A 26,062-nucleotide genomic window follows, 5' to 3' on the forward strand; every position below is an offset into this window, starting at 1 on the left:
CATTCTTGTCATCTTTCTAATTGAGGGGCTTAAATGACATACACGAATAGATTCCACTTCCTACAAAATTCAAGCTGTTACTAACAGGAAAAGATAGCAAATCTGCAATTTCATAAAAAGAAAAGGAAATTAAAGCCCCTAAGGCTGCTCAAATCACATGGTAACCATAACCAATGTCCCTCAAATTATTAAATGGCAATTATGCCACTTGCTGAAGATACTGATTTGAGAATATAACAAACCACTCCAACTCTCATGTGCACAAAATAGATTTCTCAATTTGCCTCATCATTGCAGAAGTATCAACCAACTACATTCTTCACTTCTCTATGCTATTTTTTATCAGAGTTGAGAAACAGTGAAAATATAGGGAAGGAGAAGACACATAACGAACTAAGCAGGTATGTGAGGTTGATGATTAAAGTTGCATGTATGAGTCCATAATTTATAGAAACAAATTAAAGAGCAATGAAATTAAAGGCTCACACCTGTATTTAACTGCAATGACAGAGTCCAAGAATCTTCTCAACAATACCGACGATGAAACATTTCAAATTTCAAATATATGGTGACGATGACCTTGCGCATGGAGTAATTCAATCTTGCAAGTAAAGGAAAATGTCAATGAGCAAAAGAAGCACTGCAAACATGAGTAAGAACACATTGAGATAAAAGTGATTCGTATGCATTGATATGAAAAATTCTTGAAATATTTATAGGAGAATGCTATTAGAGTGGGGTGGCAAAATTAACCAATCAAATGTAATAGGTGATAGTATCCAAAAAAATTGAATATAAATAATTAAATAAGTTTTGGGAATATAGAGAATTAATGCCTCTAGATTTTTTTCAAGACAAATCTGCACGTGAAACATTGCAAAATGATAATTAAGCTATTTACTTCTCCTTTTTTTAATTGGTCAGATTAGGAGGCAATATTTTTGTATTTGTTTTTCAACAATAGAAAATTAGAAGATAGGAAGGTAGTCAAAGGAAAGGTAGTAAAAAGAAAAAAAAAATCTGAAATAAATTTATGAGGTTTAAAAGAGCACTCACAATGCTTAATTATGATTGGCTAATTGATGTGGTGTGATAAATACATGTTTAAAATTATTCAGCAGAAAAAATGTGATTGGCCAATAATTTGTTAGTGGGATTGAAATTTGAATTAGTAATTAATGCATGCTATTTTTTTTTTTTGATAAGCGCATGCTATCTTAGTGATTAAAAAATATTCAAAATCAAAATAAATTAGGTGAGCTATTACATGCTTACCCTTAGCTAAAATTGCAATTATCAAGTGAGCCATTCCCAAGTTTCCAAAAGTAGAAATACAATTTTCTTTTTGATTTATTTTAATCTTGGAAAATAGGCTGAAAGGTACTTCATTGCTTGCCAAGTGTCAAAAGTTTCCTTCTTATAGGTTCTCTTTTATATTGTATTTAGATTATTTGTTTTCCTATATCACCCTTTAAAATGTATTTTATCTTTCTTCATTTATTGTTTCTGTAAGGGTATTTCTTGGAAAAACATCAATTAATGCTCTCTTGAAACTCTAAGTAAATAGATATATAAGAATAAATTTTTTTCTTCAAAGTGGACAGTTAATAAGGAACAGAGGGAGTACAATTATAGGGAGGCAAATATGAGAGGAATACAATTATGACGAAAGAATTTAGGGAGGTCTAATAATGAGGCCAAGATATATAGGATGAATCTAGATGCCATTCTTAGTGACAAGTTGACTAGACTAGCTGGATGATTAGTCAGTTGGCTAAGATCACAACGGGGTTCTCGCTATCGGTAAGTCAAAAAACTCCACAAACCCAATACTTTGAGTCAATAAGTGATTGAAGAAGTCTTAAAATTATGCCTAAAACTTTGTCTGTTAAAACTGATCTCGATTGCGACTACAACTAACGAACCATGACAGTTCACCACCCCCCAAGGCTTTAGGTTATGAAATTAAGTAGAGAAGAAACTGTTGAGTTTCTGAAGTGTTGCTGGTCGGAAGCATTAAATGACCTAGTTTCAATAAATCAGAATACTCAATCAGCATAGTGGCATACGATAAAGCCTTCAACATTGCCTCTTTGTCGCTCGATTCTTCATTTACTTGATAACGATTTTAAGTTGTCAGGTACTATTGCTGGACTTATAGTTGGTGGCTCTATGCTTGACTCTCGGTTCTTTCTCTATTGCTTGACTCTTGATGCTTTGGAGGAAAATTCACTTACGACACTTGTTTGTCCCCGAATGATAGCTCAAATGGTAAGAGCTAGGGATATAAGAGTTGGGTGAGATGAAGGGTGAAGGGTCCCGGATTTTGTTGGGGAAAGATGACAAATAATATAATCTGACAACAATTAGCGGAAGCACCTGGATCGACTTTTCCCCTGCGTGCAATTAAAATAGGCTACAGACAAACAACTCAGGCAACAATTAGTAAACACAGAACAGAACAAATAAAATGCAAGAGACACCAGAATTATTTTAACGTGGGGAAAACCCCCAAAGAGGTAAAAACCCCACGGGACCAAGCCAGTAAAATTCTCCACTAATAAATTAATGGGATACACCACAAGTCTTCCTGGAATCACCAGGGATCAACAGAGCAATTACAATCTTCACCAATAAGGTGGATAACAACACAGTACTGACACAGATAGTAGAGAAGGCTAAACCACAAAAGTAATCAATATCAATATCAATATCAATATATATTAGAAAAGAAGAACTCATATCAGGCTGATTTAGTGACGTGTCGTTCTCACGTTAATTCTTAGTGACGTGTCATTCTCACGTTAATTCTCATAAATAAAATTCCACGTGTCATTCTTAGGTTAATTCTCATAAAAAAAATACATTTTTAAATTTTAGATTTGATTGAGATTTAGGTTGTTTATTTCTTGATATTATCTTAATTTATTTTTAGAGTATTAATTAAATTTCATGTTATTTTTATTGAATTTTCGGATTTTTTATTTAATTAAGGATTTTATGAGTTTTTATTGTGATTTGGTAGATTTTGATAGTTTTTATCTATATTTATTTAGTACCTTTTTTAATTTTAGATTTGATTAGGATTTAGGTTGTTTATTTCATGATTTTATTTTAATTTATATTACTATTTATTTTTAGAGTATATTAATTAATTTTTCTTGAATTTTCGGATTTTTAATTAATTTAGGATTTTTTGAGTTTTTATTGTGATTTTCTAGATTTGGTAGTTTTTATCTATCTTTATTTTGTACCTTTTTAAATTTTAGATTTGATTAGGATTTAGGTTGTTTACTTCTTAATTTTATCTTATTATTTATTTAATTTTACTTCCAGGAAATATTTTATTTTATTTTACATTTATTGATAGAGTATAATAATTAATTTTTATTGAATTTTCGGATTTTTAATTAATGTAGGATTTTATGAGTTTTTATTGTGATTTGCTAGATTTTGATAGTTTCCATCTATCTTTATTTATTATTTATTTAATTTTAATTTCATGAAATATTTTATTTTAGAGTCTTTAACGAATTATTATTGAAGTTGTAATGTTTTGATTCTGATGTAATGTTTTTCTATTGTTCTTCTTCCGCTTTTGTATTTTTTTAAACCTGATTTTAGTATAGTTTGTAGAAATCCATGCGTGCGAAGCCTTTCTAAACCAGATTTTGGTATAATTTATAGAAATTCACGAAACTTAGGATAGCCTGAATTTATATTGATTTCTCAAATTTTGCTCCTTTTTATTCATCATGTTTGAGCTGTGTGTATAAGCATACTATTTGCACTGTATGTGAATGATGCACAACTTACTAATTTTATTTTTTTTATGATGCACAAGTCAGTTAAATTGATGAAAGCATATGAAGAGCTCATATTTAATCTTCATGAATATGTTTAGCCCATTCTTAATGTTGGTTCATGTTTTCCTCAAACTCATTAGTTTTGCATATAATGTTTTAGTATGTCAATTGGGTGACTTATCTTACTTCATGAGTATGTTTAACCCATTCTTAAGGTTGGTTCATGTTTTCCTCAAACTCATTAGTTTTGCATATAATGTTTTAGTATGTCAATTGGGTGACTTATCTTACTTTGCTCTATATATTTCCTTAAGTTCAATTTAAATTGATTGTTAGTATAAGTTCATTGGCGAAGTAACCACAATTATTTTGGGTGGGAGGATTTTTTTTTCTCACATATATAAATAATTTGTTGGGGTGTGCTTATACCATTTTTTGTTTCTCTTGACTGAAATGCGCCTTTGATTTTTTGTTTCACAAGGGTTCCACCCCAAGATTCACAAATACACTAGATACAATTCTTTCACCACAGTCCTTTCAAATTGGTGAATGAGGGTTTTAAGTTCTTCAAGACTTCATTTTGGGTTTCTGTTTCAATCTTTTTCATGAATTGATTTTGTTGTTCAACTAATTATAAGATGTCATATGCTTCAAGGATTCCTTCTTTTCTCTTCTTAATCAAAAGCAAAAGGATTGAGGAAAAGAAAATCTTCTGGGGTGCAAAATATTCACTTATTGGAAGAAAAAAATTACATGCATCATTCTCAGGTTAATTCTTATAAAAAAAATACATTTTAAAATTTAAGATTTGGTTAGGATTTAGGTTGTTTATTTCTTGATTTTATCTTAATTTATTTTTGATTTATTTTTAGAGTGAAAAAAAATACATTTTTAAATTTTAGATTTGATTAGGATTTAGATGGTTTATTTCTTGATTGTATCTTAATTTATTTTTTATTTATTTTTAGAGTATTAATTAAAATATCCCTAACTTTTTTTAAAAAGAGTGGGTTTGAAAGCTATAACTTAAGTTAATTCGTTAATATATTCGCAAATAATAATAATAATAATAATAATAATAATAATAATAATAATAATAATAACATATGTGTGCGGGTATGAGTCGGTTGGGTACTATAGTGCACATATCCGCACCCATACCCACTATTTTTTGCGTGTAATTACCTATACCCAACCTTATACCCATTTAGCGGTTTTTTACCCTGCACATAGTGAGCATTTTTTGCGGGTACCCTAAGATTTTGAGACCCATTGTCATCCCTAGATTTAGATTTTGGCAAAGATGGATAGCTTCCTGTACTGACATTGAATTGTCTAAAGGTGGAGAGCTTCGAGTTGCTACCCACGTGAGTATGGAGACGGGTATATGTAATTTTTAAAAACGCGGGTATGAGGATGGTACTATAGTACCTACCCATTGTCATCCCTACTTAGTAATGTTATACTTTATGATTTATCTTACACAATCCTGATTTGTGCTACTATCACATTCACTTTTTTAAGATTAATATGTTGGTAATTTCTTATATCTATGATTTGTGTTATCGTCTTCATATTTACGAAGAATGTGAAACCAGTTCCTTTTGATCTCAATCGGGCATAGAAGAGAAGTCATTATGTCTACTTTACTCATCAATTCTGACTCTTATATTTCATTCGTTGTTTAATATATTTTTAATAATCAAAGTATTAATTGATATATCAAATACAATAGACATATTCCCCGTGCAACGCGCGGGTAAAAAACACTAGTATACTAATATTACCAGTTCGTGCAACGCGCAGGTAAAAAACACTAGTATACTAATATTACCAGTTCAATGACAGGATCTACATACTATAATTTCATCTAAAACAGAGCACCTTTGCAGTATCACTCTTCTGCCAAGAACCAGTGTCTTCTTCTCTTCAATTGTATCAGCGCCTGCCTTATTTTCTTTCCTCACACGAGGCTTTTTTCTCTCTCGTGTATGCACTACTGTGTCTCTCTCACAAGGATTCCTTTTCTCTTTGTGTGTCATTGCACTTGCTGCAATTCTCCTTTTATAGCCAAATTCTCTTTACTGACCGTTAGGCTATTAATTCCTTCTAACGTTCCTATTTTGAAGGCTAATCAATTCCTCCAATTTCTATGTATTCTTCCCACCTTTTCAAGACAGTAGCAGACTAGGAAATAGGAATAATAAGGTATTAATCCCTTAATACATGACATGGGTCACCGCCCACACAATCTTCCATACCCTTTTTTTTTCTTTTCTTTTATATAATAATAAGTTGTAATGGGCTCACTTATTTGGTGACCCATACAACAAATTTAAACCCGGAAGATAGATTAATTTACTAATATTTCTAACAACTAACATTTACCTATAAGGAAAGGGGTTGTCTAAATGACCCAAGATAAAAAATGGGTTTAATAACCCAAGTCTAGGTGTTCCAATTATATTATTACATGTGTCGTTAAAAAATTACAACTCATATTATGTGTCATCATACAATCCAACTCATTTCATTATTCACTTTTTTTCATCAAATTCATTTTATTAAATAATTTATTTATACTTTGAGCACATCAATTAGGATAAACTACACAATCAACCTCTTTTTCCCAAAAAAACCCAAGAACCCTAACCCCCAATTTTGAATTTTCAGTTTCAATTTGATAATCATTGGTTGAATGGCCTAAGTGTCATTTTCATTCAATTATGGACAATAAATCAGAAAATGGAGCAACCATCGAATGTGAGGCTGAAGTGAAGCCAAGCCTATCAATGGAAAGATCACAACATGTACTTGGTAACGTAATCAGCAAGTGTATCTATATCGTTAATGGCTCACAATCACAATCCATGCCTTCTTCACAGATGCATCCTTCGCCCTTTGATCGAGAGGTGGATGGAATGCACATCCTTTGCAAAAAGTGCAATTTTCATTCAAAAGAAAAAAAAAGCACCAAACAACATGGACAGTGAAAAGAGGTCATCCATCAATGGTGGAATTTTTGGTCCTAATTAAGTTGGAACAGAACATTAAAATTGGGATTAGGGTTCTTAGTTTTTTTTTTTTGAAAGGAAAATGAGGTTGATTGTATAGTTTATCCTAATTGATGGGTTCAAAGTATAAATAAATTATTTAATAAAATGAATTTGATAAAAATATTAAAAAGATAACAATGAAATGAGTTGGATTTTATAATGACATATGTCACATGAGTTGGATTCTTTTAAAAGACACATGTAATAATATTATTAGAACACATAGGCTTGGGTTATTTCACCCATTTTTTACCTAGGGTCAATTAGACAACCCCATAAAGAAAACTTACAAAACTTGTTTTGTATTTGATGCTTACAGTCAAAATACATCGGTCTTTATAATTTGTTTAGATTAAAAGTGCATGTGGGTATTTTCCCCTTAGCTTGAATTTCGTTTGTGTTTAGTCAAAAGAATCAGTGATTTTAAGTCACTTGAAATCACAATGAAACATTATTTTCTTAAATTGAATAATGGCTTTCAAAGCCGGCGACCTTCATTGAGTTGTATTGGGTGTGTAATAGGCTAATAGAGAGAAACACCCAGAGAATTGATAAAATTGAGAGATATGATAAATATATGATGTGATTTGAAAAAGAGATAAAGAAGATAAAATAAAAGTAAGATGAAACAGAAAATTAAGGACTCGTTTGATGGTCTGAATAAGATAAGAGCATCTTCAATATTGATTCTTAGTTCTTAGCACTATTCATATGGCCCGTACGACCACATGTGCTTAAGCAACTTTTAAGCAATTTTTATAGATTTTGCTTCAACCATGAGTTTTTAGTTTTTAACACTATTCATCTGGTCTCATCACACCACATTATTTATACTTTTTTATTTTCATAAAGCAATAGAACAAAATTCATAAAGTAATAAATCAATTTGGATGAGAGAGAAAAATGTTTTTTAAGAACTCACAAAGCAAAGTTTCTTATATATATAAGAACTAGTTCCTATTTAAGAACTAAGAACTCCACCTCAGTCATCTCCAATGCTTAAGAACATGGTTCTTTGTTCTTAACTTAAGAATTCACCTCTAAGAACTAAAATTGGAGATGTTCTAAGATAGAGAGAGTTATATAAAGCAAGATACGATAACTCATATCTTGTGTTTGAGTCTCTTATCATAACTTGTGTTGGGTTTTTAGAACTCTGTTATTGGTTTGTGCTATTCTCTTGTTTAGTTTTTTAGAATGTGAATTTTTGGCTGGCAAAAGTTTGTGGTAATCTTCTTCCTTCTTAAGGTTTTTCTTATTGGACTTTTCTTAGAAATGTTTTAATTAAGCTCTTTCTTTCGCTAGGCCTTCCATATGGTGTTTCGATTATGTTTTTTTTTAATGAGAGGTTTGTGCTTATGGGGTTCTTTTCTATCCAATAAAATTCTTTTACTTCAAAAAATAAAAATAAAAATAATAGTAAATGATAAAAGAAATTAGTCAATTTCACAATTAACGAATAATTATTGTATTGATTGTTATTATAATACTATAAATAAAAAATAATTTAAAATAAATAGTGGTAAGTGACAATGATAATTTAACTACTTTATCTGAACAAATTCAATATTTTAACTATTAATAAATTAGTTATTTTTAATTAAATTTATGAGTAACTAGATAATTTAACTTAACAATAAAAACTATTAATTGATAATAAAACTATATGGTTAAATTTATATTTTTATATTAAGTATTAATATTATGATAAATTATATAAAATATAAATATTGGAATAATTGAATTTATATTAGAGTACTAGAAGAGACTAGAAAACTGTCATGTCCAGGATAATTTTAACCTAGCGCATCCCTCAGAGTAACTCTTACACAAACGTATATGATAGGATAAGAGATATGATTGTGTTATCTTATCCTTGCTGACGCAACAAACATAAAATTAAAGAAATAAATAATTGCACAATCATATCTCATGTATGATTATCTTATCCATCCCTATCACATCCGAGAGCACGTGTAATAAAAAACTTGATTCTCTATAACAAACATGTCACTCTCCAGATAGGTCTACTCAATTTAAATTAAGGAGATGCCCAGAATAAATCTCAAACAGATATAAATTCATTGCTGTCATAAAAACTAATAAATGAAAAGAAAATACAACTCTTGCAAATTCAATGTTCTTTCTCCATATTAGTCCTCCACCAAAAAAACAGAATGAAGGAGCCTGGCAAGTGGCAACCTGAAAATCTGAAACATCATCAGTGCATGAACCAGGACACCCTTTGGTGGCCTATTTAAACATATGACTCACTCACTGTCATCTCACTTGCACTAAACCAAACAACAAAGTGAGAGGATTGTCATTGTGTAATAAATCCAAAAAAGAAAAGAAAATGTCTTCTTCTTCTGCACTCACTATCCTCTCAAACTGCACAGTTTTCCCTGACCAAAAATCCACCATGGGAGATCTCAAGCTCTCTATCTCAGACCTTAACATGCTCTTAAGCCACTACATCCAAAAGGGTTGTCTCTTCACCACCCCACTAATCTCCTCCGACACTCTCATCACTCACCTCATCAATTCCCTCTCTAGCACCCTCTCCCTCTTCCCCCCACTCGCCGGCCGGTTTATTACCGACGCCGACGGTTACGTCTTCGTCTCATGCAACGACGCCGGAGCGGACTTCATCCACGCCTCCGCCGTTGATCTCACCGTCGCCGACCTCCTCTCCCCAATTGATGTCCCTCAGCACCTCTTCAAGCAACTCTTCCCCTTCCACCGCAAAATCAGCCACTCCGCCCATTCCTCCCCCGTCATGGCAATCCAGGTTACCGACCTCGCCGACGGAATCTTCATTGGTTGTGCCGTCAGCCACGCCGTCGTCGACGGCACCTCCTTGTGGAATTTCTTCAACACGTTCGCCGATGTTTCCCGGGGAGTCACCCGCGCCTCCAATATCCCGGACTTCCGCCGCGAATCCATGCTAATCTCCAAGGTTCCCCTCCGGCTGCCGGAAGGTGAACTCACGGTGACGTTCAACGCCGACGAGCCACTCCGGGAGAGGATCTTCAGCTTTAGCCGCCAAGCCATTCAGAACCTAAAGGCCGAAGTGAACAACCGCGAATCGTCGAGGGAAGCCGTTGAGTTGTCGGGGAAGCTGAGCAACGACGCGCAACATAAAACGGTTACGAGCAAGGAAGCAATTTCGAGAAACGTAACCTTCGAAACGACAGAGATTTCGTCATTTCAATCGTTATGCGCGCTGACGTGGAAGTGCGTGACGCGAGCGAGGTGTTTGGAGGGGTCGAAAACGACGACGTTTAGAATGGCGGTGAACATTAGGCACCGTTTGGATCCAAAGTTGAGTGATCGTTACTTCGGAAACGCGATTCAGAGCGTTGCCACGTGTTCTTCCGCGTGTGAGGTGGAGAGTAGGGATCTAAGGTGGATTGCGGAGCAGCTGAACAAAAGCGTGAAGGCGTATGATAGCGCTGTGGTGCGCCGCGCTGTGGAAAATTGGGAGCGTGAGCCGAAGTGCTTTGAGCTCGGGAATCACGATGGTGCGACTGTGCAAATGGGAAGCTCGCCGAGGTTTCCGATGTATGATAATGATTTTGGGTGGGGGAGGCCCTTGGCTGTTCGGAGCGGCGGAGCAAATAAGTTTGACGGGAAGATATCAGCGTTTCCGGGGAAGGATGGTGGCGGCGCTGTGGATTTGGAGATGGTTTTGGCGCCACAAACAATGGCACGACTCGAGTGTGATCCCGAGTTCATGCTTTACGTGTCTTCTTATCCACGACACGTATTAGAATCGTAATCAGTAATGATATGTGATCACACCTCAGTTTTTATAACTTCATTTCCACCTATTTTTATTTTCATCTCTCTCATCTTATCATCTATCAATATCACATCTCATATTTTATTATTTCTGAACTACCCTTATCCAATCTGTGTTATGTTCTATAAAAGCAGCACACATAGAATTATACTAAAATTTTATCCTTAAGAAAATTATGGAAGGAAATTAAATATATAATTAGCACATTTCAAATATATATATATATATATATAATTAGCAAATTGTGTTGGTAAAACTGAAAGGAAATAAATGAACTTACTTTTTCAATGATAAAATTCTAATCAAAATTGTTTCCTCTCGAAGATATATAAAAGGAAAAAATATATCTACAATTATATGGTAATTATCAGTAAAGTGAAAGAATGAAAAAATTAACTTTTAAAACATATTCCTTTTTCAAAAACAAAAATGCATATTACCTTGATCCGTACATTAATTAATAATAATATTGGTTGGTTATTAGTAAATTACTATTACTAGTGTTTTTTACCTGCGTGTTGCACGGGGAATACATCTATTATATTTGATAGGTCAATTAATACCTTGACCATTAAAAATATAATAAACAATTGATGAAATAGAAGAGAGAAATGATGAGTAAAGTGGACAAAAAGTCTTAAATTAAAATCCTTGTTGCATAGATTGAACTTCGTACAGTTGAATAACTAATAAAAAAATTGGTTAACCAAATCTCAAATTATGCAAAACATATTAGGGGATGTGGTTTAATGATGGCTAATAAACAATAGCTGATTTAATCTACAATGAAAAAAAGAGAAAATATTCTTTATGTACGTGATTATGCAAGTTCATTTTTTACACAATAAAATAAACTAAGTTTGACCCATATCAACATGAAGTCGTTTCACATTCTTCATGAGCCTAAAGACAATAACACAAATTATAGATATGAAGAATCACCAATAAAGCATTCAGAACACATTTTAATCTTAGAAAAAAAAGAATGTACCGCGAAATTTGTTATTGTATTTGATACATTAATTAATACTTAATGAAGGTACTTTCTTGTTAAAATATATTTCTTCCCGTAGGAGAATTTAACTCCTATAATAATTTGTACAAAAAAATTAAAGTAGACTATATTATGATGTAGTAAAAAATTAACATCAAACTATATTATATTATGTTTTTCTTGTAACAAAAAAAAAATTTCGATGAAATCTTATTAACATTTATTTTTATGTAGAAGTATTTTCATGTAAAATATTCTTCCTATATATAAAAGCTTTTAGGCTCTTTCTAATACATTTAGATCCAGTTTCTCCTTACTCTCAGGATGCCTGAAAGTCTTTTCTCAAGTCTATCTGGTGGGTAATATCGATGAAGATGATGACACCCACCATACCTTGCTTGCCTCAAGGTCGATCTCTTGTATCCTCCTCCTGCCGAATACTTTAAGAGTAAACCTTGTCATTCCAACTTTCATCGATCGAGTTTCAGTTACTTTTTCTGTTGATCCAGGTGAGAAAGCTTACTAAGGCAACCTCTGCTTTTGTCTATCTCCCAATATAAGAAGCATGTTGCTTTGCTCTTATAGTAGTACTAATGGGCGTACTTTAGAACAAATTTCTAGCGAAGGTCTTGACAGTTTGGAACTGAAAGGTTTGGTTCATTAATAATATCTAGTAGTTTCATCATGCTATTCTGCTTTTGAGCTTGTTGTACTTACCGGAGCATTTCTGCGATAAAAAATTCAGAATAGTAAAGCAGTCGTAGTATGCTCCCTTTACTTGCTCTAGTGCTCAAGTGATAGTTGAGTGCATACTGTTTGCATCTGAGTTATATATAAAAGACTCTTAAAAACAACTACTTAATTCTCCATTACAAAGAATATACATTACATCAGAACCTAATTATTATTTGTCAGTGACATAAGTGTCGAAAATAATAGTAATGGAAATTTCGAATGGTGTGGATAAGGGTTAAAAGTCCAATCTCATAAGAAAGAAAAATCTCCATTTACATCAAAATCTCTCTTAGATTTCTCTACCTCACTATCACCACCGTTTTTCTTATAAATTATCCACAAACACACTCACAAATTCCACACAGTACCTAACATCATATGCAAATTTTGTTTTCACTGCAACCAGAGTCTGTTCTCTGGCATAAAAAAACACTTCATAAAGTAAGAATGTATCACATTTTGAATTTAAATCATTAAAATATTTATTTCTAATTAAAAAATCAAATGAAACTTGCTTCCAAATCAGCAGCAATCCTAGGTGCTATTCCTAATTGTTGTCCAACTTTAACATGAATTAATATGAACTCATGCTAATTCAAATAAAACTTGCTTTCAAATCAGTAGCTTCCAACCGTATCTGCATTCTAAGTAACAGAAAATCAAGAACTCATGAAGTGAGATTGATAGACATGTTAGAGTAGGATAGACTAAAGACCATCAAACATAATAGCAATATGTGCAACATCAATCTAGCTATGATAGTGCAAAGATAGCAATCAAATTTGCAGACAGATATGAAAGCCAAAGAATGAATTGAAGCCACTTTTTGGCTATGGCCTTCCAGTGGTTTCCATAACCAATCAGATCTATTTGTAAGGGGAAACTAATCACATGCTACTAAAGAAGATGAATGGAAGAAAACCCTCTAGAAATCTTAGACCCATTATATTTGTTGAACGGCTAAAACAACTCTTTGCTTTATGTAGTACTGTTGTTGAAAGTACAATAACCAAATCAAAAACATATGCTGATACTAAATCGTAATGTGATAATTACACACTCCTGCAAGCAAGACTTCCAATCACACTAAAGTTTGATTAATTGAACCATAGTAGAACAATGATTAATTATAAAATCTAATATTGCCTTCGAAAAGTGACTTTTAATATATGTAATGATGATGGATAGATGTAGAATTGATGAACTAAGTCAGTAAAACTATATATGCATCACAGTAGTGCAACACCAAACACACATCTCTATCTCTTATCTGGTGAATATATACATATAATGGACTGAGAAAAACCTCCATGAGTACTGGTCTCACATGTTTCGTGGCTTACTTGAAATGAGAGCAAGATAAGATCTTGAGTCATCAACCATGTTTCATCTTCAGCTAGCTGAGAATCAGAGAGTGTAGTCAGAAAGAGGTATGCACCTCATTGTCGTTCTGTACCTACGGATAAATTCATGTCAAATGTTTCCAGGGAAGCCAAGGAAATCAATTTATTGTTAGAACATTGGTTTAGGCGTTTAGCATATTAGAAAGGATAGCACCAGTTTTAAAAGTCTAACCTCAATAGTATAGCTTGAGCGAACAAAGATAAGCAGTAAAATCTCATCCATGATATGTAGTTCTGTAGTTGTAACGGCAAGCACCAACAATAATAATTAATTTCCTCGGTGCAAGAAGCAGGCAAAAAGAAAAAATTACCAAATAAAAAAGTTGCAAGGAAAAAATCTACGACTTCTCCTTTCTCTCCCCTCAATTCTTTCACTCCCTCAATCCACTTCACTGACAATGATTAGGTTAATCAAAACATACACAGATCAATGTTTCACCTCCTATAACATAGGACACAAATTTTAGATGCAAATTAAGAAAAACGAATAAAATAGAATCACATACAAAGGAGAATCAGAAAGCATAAAAACAAATCAAAATATTGCAAAATTCCATGTGGAATATAAAATGGACTCACCATCCATGGCTTCCAAAGAATCTCTTTTGGTGGAATATCTATAAATAAAAAACTGAAGAAAAGAATTTGAAATTATCATGGCAAGTGATGAACGAAATTGACCTTGAAGTCAAACATGAGTGAATGAAAGTTAAAGGTAAAGTAAAATAAAATTGAAAAAAACCATAACATATTATGCAAGCAAAGGAAGAAAATAATTTGAAACCTCTATCTGCAACCTTCCCAATCAGTCCAAGGCAGCAAATCGGAGGGATGCGATTGCAAGTCGATGGCAAAGTGGTTCCGTTGAGAGATGAGACGATTTTGTGGTGGTGGTTCCGTTCAGTGGAGAGATGAGATGAAAATTGCATGGAGGAGATGAATTCCATGGAGGAGATAGAGGAGGTATGCATGGTTTTAAGAGGGTTTTTGCTGATGGGATGCATTATTGATTTAAATCACTTATCACAGATTTTATATTAAGATAAAATCATGAAATAAACAACATAAATCCTATTCAAATCTAAAATTTAAAAATGTACTAAATAAATATAGATAAAAACTATCAAAATCTAGCAAATCACAATAAAAACTTATAAAATCCGGAATTAATTAAAAATTCAAAAATTCAATAAAAATACCATAAAAAATAATTAATACTCTAAAAATAAATAATAATATAAATTAAGATAAAATACAGAAATAAACAACATAAATCCTAATCAAATCTAAAATTTAAAAATGTACTAAATAAAAATAGATAAAAACTATCAAAATCTAGCAAATCACAATAAAAACTCATAAAATCCGGAATTTATTAAAAATCCGAAAATTCAATAAAAATACCATAAAAATTAATTAATACTCTAAAAATAAATCAAAAATAAATTAAGATAAAATCAAGAAATAAAAAACCTAAATCCTAATCAAATCTAAAATTTAAAAATGTATTTTTTTTATTAAGGAGAAATAAGGTAAGGAAAAATCAGGGCACATGTGGCAAGTGGGGCCAAGGAGAAAGAGCTTACATGTAAAATATTAGGTGAAAATTAATCTGGGAGCGACACGTCACTAACTTGGCCTGTGAGAGCGACACGTCATGCTAGAAGTATCCGGAATTAATTAAAAATCCGAAAATTCAATAAAAATACCATAAAAATTAATTAATACTCTAAAAATAAATCAAAAATAAATTAAGATAAAATCAAGAAATAAAAAACCTAAATCCTAATCAAATCTAAAATTTAAAAATGTATTTTTTTTATTAAGGAGAAATAAGGTAAGGAAAAATCAGGGCACATGTGGCAAGTGGGGCCAAGGAGAAAGAGCTTACATTTAAAATATTAGGTGAGAATTAATCTGGGAGCGACACGTCACTAACTTGGCCTGTGAGAGCGACACGTCATGCTAGAAGTTGTTCTTTTCTAATATATATTGATGATTGATATTGATATTGATTAGAACAAACCAAAAAATATTAACTATCAATAATAAAAATTTGAATTTCTCAAATAAAATTTAAATATTTAATATTAAAATTTTATATATTATTTATGAATTAAAGAAAAAATTAATACAAAAAATATACCTTTTGAAAATGTTGAGTATACTTTTTGGTACATCAGAAAAGGAAAAATGTAGAGTATACTACGTAACATTATTTAAATTAAACGAATTTATTAAATTAAAATATCTCAGTACATTGCATTTATTTTAATACATTTACAATTGCAATTCATTTCTTAAACGTATTTAGTAAATATAAAAATAATAATAATAAATTTAATATAATTTAAGTAAAAAACAAATTTGAAAATATAATTTAAGTAAAATTATTATTATAAATATTAATTGTAAATAAATTCGTCCAATGCACTAGCATTATGACTTGTAAAATGTAATAAATAGAGTTATTATACATTCACACTTCACTTTCTATACTATCTCATTTTCACTAATTTTTCTTCTTTTCTTGTCACATTTTATATTATATCACTCGTTTCTTTCATTTCTCTTCATAATCATCTTAGGTGGACGTGACATATAAGTGTGGACATATTATTTTCCAAATAAAGATGATAGACTCATCACATTTTAATCCATCACATAACAAACTAGTTGGCGCCTTCCGATCTATCAACAAACAAGTTTGATTCTTTCAATGTTGGTACAGAGTTAGCCGATGCTTATTCCCGAATACCGTCATTGCTTCTTCTAGAAAAGAAGTTCACGACCCGTAGGCCTTTTACCTCCACGTGACAATGCTTCATCAGGCTTTCGTCCATTACGAAAAATTACCCACTGCCGTCTCCCGTAGAAGTCTGGGATGGAAAAATAATCTTTGAAAGCAATTTTTCTCCCTCAAAATGAGTTTTGGTAAAACTTCAAAATGATTTATGGATACCAAATGTCACTTACAAAAAAATATTTTACACTCAAAGAAATCCTAAATTTCTTTTCTATACCCCTTTTTCCGAATTAATTTTGTTTACATTATTCCAAAAAAATAAAAGCAAGAAAGCATTAGACTGACGTCTAAAAGTTAGCAATTTAAAATTTAACCAATTTATAACTAAAAGTCTAAAACATGTACTTATATGTACAATAACGATACCAATATATTAATTTTCTCAAGCTGGACCAAATCCTTTCCTTCCGTTAGAGTTCACTCTATTCGTTCAGAATTACACGGTGGCATTAGTAATTTAGTATGATTTATCCTGAGTTGCAACTTACACCACAGGACTTGTTTTAGTTAACCATCTAAACGGTTACTCGGTCGAGAGGTGAGAAGATAAACAGAAAAAACCGTGACAAAGATTTCATTTCTGATATCCTAATCAATTTGTTTTCAATAATTAGTCCTCAAATGCTTGTTAACAAAGCTACCAAACAAAGAAAATGAGCAGAGTATTGCATAGTGAATAAAATACAAGAATAAAGAACGGGAAGAGTGTATAAAGGATCATCATTCCATGTTATGCGTTTTTCTCTAACCCATGTAGTGAAGTTAAAGAAGATCAACAAAAGTGATGGAGGAGCAACAATATCAGTCCATGTATTCAATTGCATGGCTACTCGTGCTGCAAACATACAACCCCTCAAACTTACGCAGCTGCACTTGGCACTGGTACCGTTTTCGAGTCTTCTTCCCTTTCATGTTCTTTGTTGAGCATCTGAAATTATATTCCAACATTGGAAGTCATGATTCACAGTAAATCAGTGATGATTTAACATCTTTCACTTGATAAGCTTAAATACATGCATGATGCACTTCAAATGCCCAGCTCACTAAACTTTAATCTACTTAATGGAGGACTAACATAGTGTTTTATCCGACCTTGCTAAATTTGATTTTTTATAATATAAAAATGAACCATAAAGATAAAGCCAAAATCAGAAAAATAAGAAAATAATTGTTGCAAGATCAGGATAGTGTATCTAACCTTGTTGTTAATCAAGTTGTGAAGTGCAATCACACTTCTAATGAGAGACGATAGGTATATTACCAACATCATATCATTGGTTTTCACTGCACATGTAGAACAGAGATCAACAATCTAGAAGGACATTACTGAAAAACATGATATACAAAAACATACTGCAAATCTTAACCTGCAAAAGCCTTGATAAGATCAGCAACATTGAGATTTGGTAGCAGGTTGAACACATCCTAACAAAATCCATAAGCAATTAAATGGTGAAATACATTAATGGGGCGGGGCATAGGAACCAAAGAAAAATCAAGTTCTATTATTCCCATACGCACATGGTTGATTAGTTGTGTTGTCAAAATCATGGTAGTTGAATCGTGAATCTGAAGACCTATTTTTTGACTCATGAATCATATCGTCTTATGTATCGTATGATACAAACACACACGAAAATAAGAAATAAATGAAAAATATATGGTATGTATCATATAATTAATCGAAAGATGACAAAGTGCAGATGTTCATCCCCTTCAAAATCATCAATAACATGACAAATGCAAAGTACTTTCATACTTGCTAAACTATGCTTTGATCCTACAACTTAATAAACTTCAAAGTTCAAAATAATCAGGGGAGAAATCGCAATTCAGCGATTCATGATATGATACAAGCGATTCATGATACGATACAAACGATTCAAGTGCGATTCACGGAGAAATCGATTCACACATGCTATTTGTATTGCCAGACCTCAAAAACCTATCGTATGGTATCGGTGTATCGTACGATACTTACTACCATGGTTAAAATCATATTTTGAAGTAAATTAAAAGATGTGGATTGGCAGAAGACACTTGAATCTAAATCCATAAACCATTGATGACAAAGCCAAGGGATCAGCATTATATAGTAAGTAATAAAATGATAAACAAACCTGCAAGTGGTACAAGATCTCATGGTTTAGTGGAAGCTTTCCATCAATAACAAGGTCAAGGTAACCCCTTATTTCTTTAAGTCTTGCATCCAAACCCTTCAAGGCTGTAAGTTTTGCACTTACCTACGTAAAAAGACTAGATTGTCAACATATGCATTCAATATTTGGCTGAAAAGAACCACAAAATATTAAAGGGGAAACAACATATAGATCCAAAAAGAAGAAAAAATAAAGGGAAAAGAATAATAAGATAGGGGGAGAAAACCTCTGTTGCAAGGGTGCTAATGGTTGTATCCTTCACATCCCTAAGCAAGTGCTCCACTCCTGCACAAGGGTGAGAAAAATGTGAAACAGTAGAAATTGTTTAGGCAACTGTGTGGATGAAATTGAAAAAGTATCAGTGATAACAAAGAAAAGAGAAATGAAGCATAGAAAAATTGCAGCAGTTTTACTTTCAATGGCATACCTATCTCCTCAACTTCATGAGCAGCAATTTCTGATTGCACATGCACAAAGACCTTTTGGCTTTTCTGGGTAGCATTCTGTATTCAGAAAAAAACTATCTGTCAGTTCCTATGCCTACTGATTAAGTGACAAGCAAATACTAGCTACCCTCCCACTATCACAGAGAACAGAATCACTTTTGCAATAATACTGTGTACAATTTTATCAAAGATATAAAGGATTTAAGTATTACCTCTTTAACCTCTTCCACAGCATAGTATGCTTTTGTTGGAATTCCCAACTCCTTAGGTTCAACATCAATTATAACCAAAACAGGATTTGGTACATAGCTGCGAGGGTTTTAAGAATGATCAATTTGGGGAAAGATTAATAGGTAAAACAAAAGCACAGATGAAGACAGTAAGCCAGTAAAGAGGCAGAGTATGAGAGCAACATATAAAATGTCTTATAAAGTTTCAATCAAATCATGAAAATTATACTAATGAGGATAAAGGGGTAAAGAATCTATAAGTCCCAAAAATCATTTAAGGAAAAAAAATATTTGGGAATAAATTAATGCTTTGATGAAGTAAAAATGTCAAGGTAGTCAAATGTCATTCTACACAGGATTTCAGTTCAATAAACATACTCATTGAATAGTCCATGAATGTCAAGGTCATTTTCACGCAGTTTTGGACCAGTGCTATACCACCCGACGACATGCTCCTTAGCTGTGAACAAAAAAATATCCATGTCTGATTAGATTGAATATTCTAAAGAAAGAAAATAAGAATAACAAAAGAATTTTTGTTATGGTAACTCATACCATTTATTCTCTTAAACATGGAGAACATTGATTCATGGTAATTATGGTCAAGAAACCAGATGCTTGGATCCTTGTCATCTTCTTCAAAGGGAACTGTGGGGTGTGACAGATTAGTTAACCAATTAGTAAGAGACAGACAATTCAGCTAAAACTAAAAGCTTATGATATTTCTAAAATATGCACAGAAATACCATGTGAACAAAATCTACATCTGAAGTAATGATCTTATACATTCAATTCAATAGGATGCCTAACATAGAGAGGAACAACTAGTGTCACAGGAAACTGGAGGTTATCCCTCAAACATACCATATAATAAACATCCTAATTTAATAAAAAGTCACAACTTTGGTAAGCTGTCTGTTAGAACTATATTGATATGATAGATATCACAAAATGAAAGCTTAAATAACACATCAGCCATCACACAAAACTAATCTATGAAAAACTTAAAAGCTAAGATCTTCACAAATAAGTCAAGGTGGAATTGAGGCATCTCACACTAAAACCTAATAGCTGATGATATATCTAAAATTTGAAAGAAACCATGTGAACAAAATCTTCATCCAAAGTAATGATCTTACACATTCAATTCAATAGGATGTCCAACATAGAGTCAAGCAAGTCGTGTAATGGGAAACATCAAGATTATCCCTTGGACATACCATATAACAAACATGCTAACTTATTAAAAAGTCACAACTTCAGTAACCACTTAGTCAGAATTCTTTTGACACCATAGATATCACAAATGAAATCAAAAATAGCACTTACAAGTTTTCGACCGTCACACAAAACTCATCTATTTAAGAACTTAAAATCCAAGATTCTTCACAAATAAGTCAAGGTGAATTGAGCCATCTCTCATACTAATCCCTAACTCAAAAACTTCTTAAACCTATTTGCATTACATGAATCAATCAACATGAGAGTATAGTATCAGTATGTCAAGCATAAGCAAGTAATGATTATCACATCACAATCACATCAAATATTGAAAGTTACACACATAATAATACTCCTAAATCAGAAATCTGGTGAGTTCACTCTGAATCACTAACTCAAAGAAAGCCCTATCCAGCTCAATTCGAACGAACACAATTCTATCCAATTTAGGGCACAAAACCACAGTGCATTGCCATTAATAACTGAAATAAACAAACAAAACATAAAGCGGTGGTGGTTTAGGGAAGGAAAAGAAGATCCGAACCGGCGTAGCTGTTGGAAACGTCGACGGTGCCTTTGAAAGTGGAACCGAGCAAGACGCCGACGACGCGCTTCCGTGTGTCCTTGGCGACTCTGTTGTAGTTGTCGACGATGCTCAGAAGCACTAGCGGGTGAACCACCACCTTCTCGATCGGTCGAGATGATACTTGCTGAGTCTTTATCACATCCATTGTTGCAGTTTCCCCTCAGAGATTATCAACTATTCAACTGAACAAACAAACACACTTTGCTTCTTTCTCAATTCAATTCTCTATTTCTCTCTCTCTCTCACTCTGCTTCACCGCTCTTCTATTCTCTTTTCGTGTTGGACACGAACACGAGACGTCGCAGATCAAGTTATTTTAGCGGCCCAGGCCTCGGTGTTCAATATAAGGCCCAACAAGGTAGAACATTTTTATAAGAATAAAATGATAAGCCCAAAACTTTATCCCAATATTATTAGCATCCTACGTATATCAGAAAAATGATTCCTAGATGAGGTATATCTCTTATTATGGATAATATCTCTTGCATATCAATATATCCTCAAGTACACACTACCTACTGACCTAATTTTTGCAAGTTGATGCAGCCATCCCAGCATAACCTTTATACTTGTCCTAGTGGATTCCACAACCTTCCAGAAGCAACATCTCGAAGTTAGCATAAATGTGCCCACCCCAAAATCAAGGAATTCGCATGGAAATCCTCGCTGGTAACCCCAATTTGAGTTGAGCCTCGCCAGTCACTCATACATGGGGACTAACAGATATTCCGCACCTTGAAGAGAGGATGATGAACATCCCTACCCTTGGCAGTTGTACAACTATTGGGTGAATTCCAAAAGCCATTGTAGTTGAGCTCTACACATGAGTAACTAACCCACGTGAACATCTCAACGCCTTTGAGAGAGAGAGATGAGTAGCCTTGGATCCCCTCGAGCGATCATGTGTCGAGTTATTCCTCGAGTGTTGAGGAAAGTTGTGCTTACATGATTCTACTTCCGGCGCCCAGTCTGTTACTAACTAGGGTGACCACTCCACCTAGTTTATCCACCATTGCATCAATAACAAAAATCTTCCAAGGACACCCCATTCCTTGGCCCGCATCACCCAGGCGGACAACGAATATCTCTGCACTTTTCTCTCTAAGTTCTATTACAATTTCTCTTTAAAGTCTAATTTGACTCATCAAACTATATTGCATATGGTAGTGGAATCCCTTAAATCATGATCCATATTTGCACTATCTCTAGTCGGTCGACTACCCCGCGATCTTGCTGAGTTTAAAGAAAGATCTACGAAATCTATCAGCAAGGAATGTCACCCTAGAGTTGTTTCATTTCATCAAATAATTAATGTGGGGAACCCAATAGAACCAACAACACAACAAAGAACAATGTAGAACCTGATCAAACAGGTTTGCAGATCAAAGGTTGAGTACGAATTGTGGGAGCTCCCAAACTAAATAGGGTTGGAGACCAAATGTTGACTAATAACGACAAAGGCTCTAGACACAACACGACATGCAGGACATTTATAGAGCGAGAGTGGCGCATCACATGGTAGAGCGACATTGGGGAGGTAATGCGATAATGAAATCGGGTAGCGGAGGGAGGAGGACCAGACGACTGAGGGAGAGGGTGAGAGAGGGTGATGCCGAGGGAAAGGTTAACGAGGAGAAAAAGGCCAATGGAGAGGGTGATGGTGGAAGACGAATAGTAGGGTGGCAAAGGGAGAAGGAAGATGCATATATATGGAGTGAGTGAAGGTGAGGGCGGTAGAGGAGGAGGGACGAGCTGAGGGAGAGGGCGAGGATCAAGGTGGCAAATGAGGAGGACAGTGGTAGAGGGAGAGACTGAGGGAGAAGATGAGGGTGAAGAGGAGGAGGGAGTGAGTGCGAGATTTTGAGGGAGTTGCAGAGAGAAGGGGTTATTAAGAAAATGAAGTAGAAATCAATAAAGTTTAGCGTCGGCTAGGCCAACGCTAGCCTTCGAAACCACGAGTTAGGCGAGACCCAGTTGACATTACATGGTCACAAACTGTTGCTAATTTGGTCAGTGAATATAGCGTCAGCCATAAACCGTCGCTAACTAATGGCGGGCAGACGCTTCGTTAGCCGGTTATTTTGGCATCCGCCGCCATCAACACTAATTTACAGTAAGCCAACACTAAATGACATTAGTTTGGGTGAGGCTAAAATGAAGTACTTTTTTTTATGTTTTGCGTCGGAATAACATACACTAAAATGTCAATATTAACATTAGGGCTAGGACGAACACTAATTTTTGACGCTAAATCAATTATATCTTTATTGTGAACCTATGACCTCTCTAATTCTGCCTTGATTTTCCATGTTGTTAACACAATAATTATGGTTAGCTGGTCAAGTAATTCCTTAATTGACTATTTTTGTTTTGCCTTAGCACCCTTGCATGCGAATCAGAGTGATCCTGCTGGTCTTAACAAATGATCCTTCTCCATTTCTTAAACAATAATTTGGTCTAAGTTTAGATGACAAGGATGAATGACACTTCTAAAATGGTTGATGATAGTCGTCAAAGATGAGCAGACCCGAGGCATGCGAGTAATTTATAACCTTATGTCAGTAGTATTTATGGTATCATTTCTGCATTTCAAGGTGACATCTTTCATGGGAGGGTGTGAAGTTAGAATCCCAAGCATTCAAAACATGTAAGGATAATCCAACAGAGCATACCCACAGAGAAACCAAACCAAGTTGGACGAGTATGCAGAGGAGAATGTCCAAGCATTTCCATTTTCCAATATTTAGAAGGAACTAAACTAATCAGTGATCACTAGACAACTATTAATTTCAAGATACATCCTTTTTATTTTTCTTTTTTAGCTTTCTTTATTGAAAGAACACACCCTCTCCTTTCTCACCCCAAAATGGATCACTCCCCATGTTTACAGAGAACTCAAGCGAAGATCTAATGGTGGATGATCCATTTGTTCACCCATCAAGTATGAAAACATTGCACTGTCCCTGCATTCATTTGCATGGACCCTCAAATTCTTTGATTCTGATTCACCAAAGGAGTTCAAAGGGAAGAGTTGAAGAGTCTCAATCACCCTCTCTGGCTCTGTAACCTGATAGAACTGTGCATAATCTGCACAAAAAGGAAAAAAGATCTCTATTAGTTGTGTTTGAGTACATATTTGAAAACTCTTCTACAATTGATTCCGAAGCAAGATTAATCAATGACAGAGAGAAGTTTATAGGTTTCAAAGTTGACTTTGATGAAAAAATGTTGATTTAAACATGCTATGAAAACTCAGTAAGTTTTTCTAAGAATCAATTAGAGCAGACACTCACTGAAATTTATCCTCATAATTGATTTTTGGTGCATATTTGATTACACAATGAAAAATCACAGTGAAGTCAAAATCATGATGAAAAATTAAAAAAGTTAAAAGAAGTTATTTCTTATGTCCATTGTAATTTTCTACAAAACATGTTGAAATGTGAAATGTAGAAATATTATCAAACATCCACAAAATGTTTATACATATATATATGATCGCATAGTACTTACTTTGTTTAGAAGAATTCTTGGACATGGAATTTTCTCTAAGAATCACATTGAAATCCTTGTCATCAAAGGTGACCTTGCGCCGCTTCTGTCTCTCCCTGGCCTTGTGATTCTGAAACCAATAGAACACATTCTTGCTCTCTATCTTCCCATAAAAACTCAACTGAGTAGAGATCTTCTGAATCTGATCAGTGCTGGGTGTACGAAGCCCAGAACTGAACAGTTCAGTCAGAACCTTAACCTGTTCCGTAGTGGGATTCCAACGCCCACACTTGGTACCACTATTGCCACCACTACCACCTCTAATACAAAACCCTGACATGTTATTCTCGTCCATATTGCAATGATTTTTTGTGCCCTCTGAACTGAAAACTTTAGGCTCTGAGCTTCTGAGCCAGAAAGATCTGAGTCTGTGTGCATTTATAGTAGCATAAAGCTGAATAATCTAGTGCCAAAATCTTTGTCTTTTTCTCTCTTCTTTTTTGGATTGCTTTTGAGGGCATCACGGATCAACCCCTGTATTTTTTATTGGTTGTTGTCTAAATAAATTTAGCAAACTTTGATTTAAATCACCTTATTCTAAATAAAGTAAATCAATAATATTTAAGATAAGTGATAAAATATAAGTTTTCTAAATATCATTAGTTTACTGATCTAACGCAAATTTTACCTATGATCAATTAGACAACTCAATTTTTTATAAAAGTTGTGCTAACAACACTTTCTTTGGTACTCTATTTCTACCATACTTTTGTTGGTTAAAATTTATTTAGATTTCACGAAATTGAAAGTATGAACTATCTAATTTACTAAATGTTACATGAATTTTTACCAATACAGAAAGAAAGAGTGTTAAATTATTTTTATAATTTCATCTTTCTGTTTTCTTTGAATTTAGGGAATATGTGTGTGTGTGTGTGATTTGAAACTGTATAATGCGGTTTGATCGGTTTTGATTTGGCCTGGTTTTTTGTGCTAATAAAGAAATGGAAAAGATAAAGACATGCGTAAAAGCAGCCACTATTCAACGTTTTGGTCTTGGAGCAGACAATGTGTATGTTTCAATGATATTTGTTAAACTACACGTAGCTCATTATACTATAGGAATATGGTTCAATTTTTTATTTCTCTAGTTCTTCTGTTCTGCTTAGTTAGACATAACACTCTGTTTTTCAGTAAAGTGTACAGTGGGCATTTAACACAAAGTTTTGTACTATATGAAAGTAACATTTGGATATATTATGTTTTAAAATATACCACTTATTCATTTATGTTATGTTGAAGTGTTGAGCTCTAATTTATTTC

The 26,062-nt window shown here is 33.5% G+C and overlaps 3 protein-coding genes across 3 annotated transcripts; 1 reads left to right on the forward strand and 2 right to left on the reverse strand.

Annotated features, from left to right (window-relative positions):
- Positions 1–9,172: 9,172 nt before the first annotated feature.
- LOC130722796 (uncharacterized acetyltransferase At3g50280-like) lies at positions 9,173–10,754 on the forward strand. The gene has a single exon (XM_057573643.1). It carries the CDS (start codon positions 9,219–9,221, stop codon positions 10,641–10,643), a length of 1,425 nt encoding a protein of 474 aa, XP_057429626.1. The 5' UTR covers positions 9,173–9,218; the 3' UTR covers positions 10,644–10,754.
- A 6,398-nt stretch (positions 10,755–17,152) lies between these two features.
- Positions 17,153–21,517, reverse strand: LOC130724420 (26S proteasome non-ATPase regulatory subunit 7 homolog A-like). Its single transcript, XM_057575644.1, has 10 exons — positions 21,206–21,517; positions 19,996–20,088; positions 19,819–19,900; positions 19,423–19,519; positions 19,192–19,267; positions 18,991–19,049; positions 18,726–18,848; positions 17,973–18,030; positions 17,804–17,889; positions 17,153–17,533 (listed from the first exon to the last, which is right to left on the reverse strand). Exons 1-10 carry the CDS (start codon positions 21,390–21,392, stop codon positions 17,465–17,467), a joined length of 930 nt encoding a protein of 309 aa, XP_057431627.1. The 5' UTR covers positions 21,393–21,517; the 3' UTR covers positions 17,153–17,464.
- Positions 21,518–23,989: 2,472 nt separating this feature from the next.
- On the reverse strand, positions 23,990–25,157 carry LOC130724096 (WUSCHEL-related homeobox 7-like). Its single transcript, XM_057575271.1, has 2 exons — positions 24,761–25,157; positions 23,990–24,334 (listed from the first exon to the last, which is right to left on the reverse strand). Exons 1-2 carry the CDS (start codon positions 25,092–25,094, stop codon positions 24,132–24,134), a joined length of 537 nt encoding a protein of 178 aa, XP_057431254.1. The 5' UTR covers positions 25,095–25,157; the 3' UTR covers positions 23,990–24,131.
- Positions 25,158–26,062: the final 905 nt, after the last annotated feature.

This window comes from Lotus japonicus, chromosome 6, assembly GCF_012489685.1.
Source record: "Lotus japonicus ecotype B-129 chromosome 6, LjGifu_v1.2".
Taxonomy (NCBI): domain Eukaryota; kingdom Viridiplantae; phylum Streptophyta; class Magnoliopsida; order Fabales; family Fabaceae; genus Lotus; species Lotus japonicus.

Excerpts from the sequence above, each read along its gene's own strand:
- LOC130722796 (XM_057573643.1), top strand. The coding sequence starts at position 9,219 with ATGTCTTCTTCTTCTGCACTCACTATCCTCTCAAACTGCACAGTTTTC.
- LOC130724420 (XM_057575644.1), bottom strand. The coding sequence starts at position 21,392 with ATGGATGTGATAAAGACTCAGCAAGTATCATCTCGACCGATCGAGAAG. Across the intron at positions 19,520-19,818 it reads ATTCATGGACTATTCAATGA|CTATGTACCAAATCCTGTTT; the intron begins GTATGTTTATTG and ends AAACCCTCGCAG. Across the intron at positions 19,268-19,422 it reads CTGTGGAAGAGGTTAAAGAG|AATGCTACCCAGAAAAGCCA; the intron begins GTAATACTTAAA and ends TTCTGAATACAG.
- LOC130724096 (XM_057575271.1), bottom strand. The coding sequence starts at position 25,094 with ATGGACGAGAATAACATGTCAGGGTTTTGTATTAGAGGTGGTAGTGGT. Across the intron at positions 24,335-24,760 it reads CAAGAATTCTTCTAAACAAA|ATTATGCACAGTTCTATCAG; the intron begins GTAAGTACTATG and ends CTTTTTGTGCAG.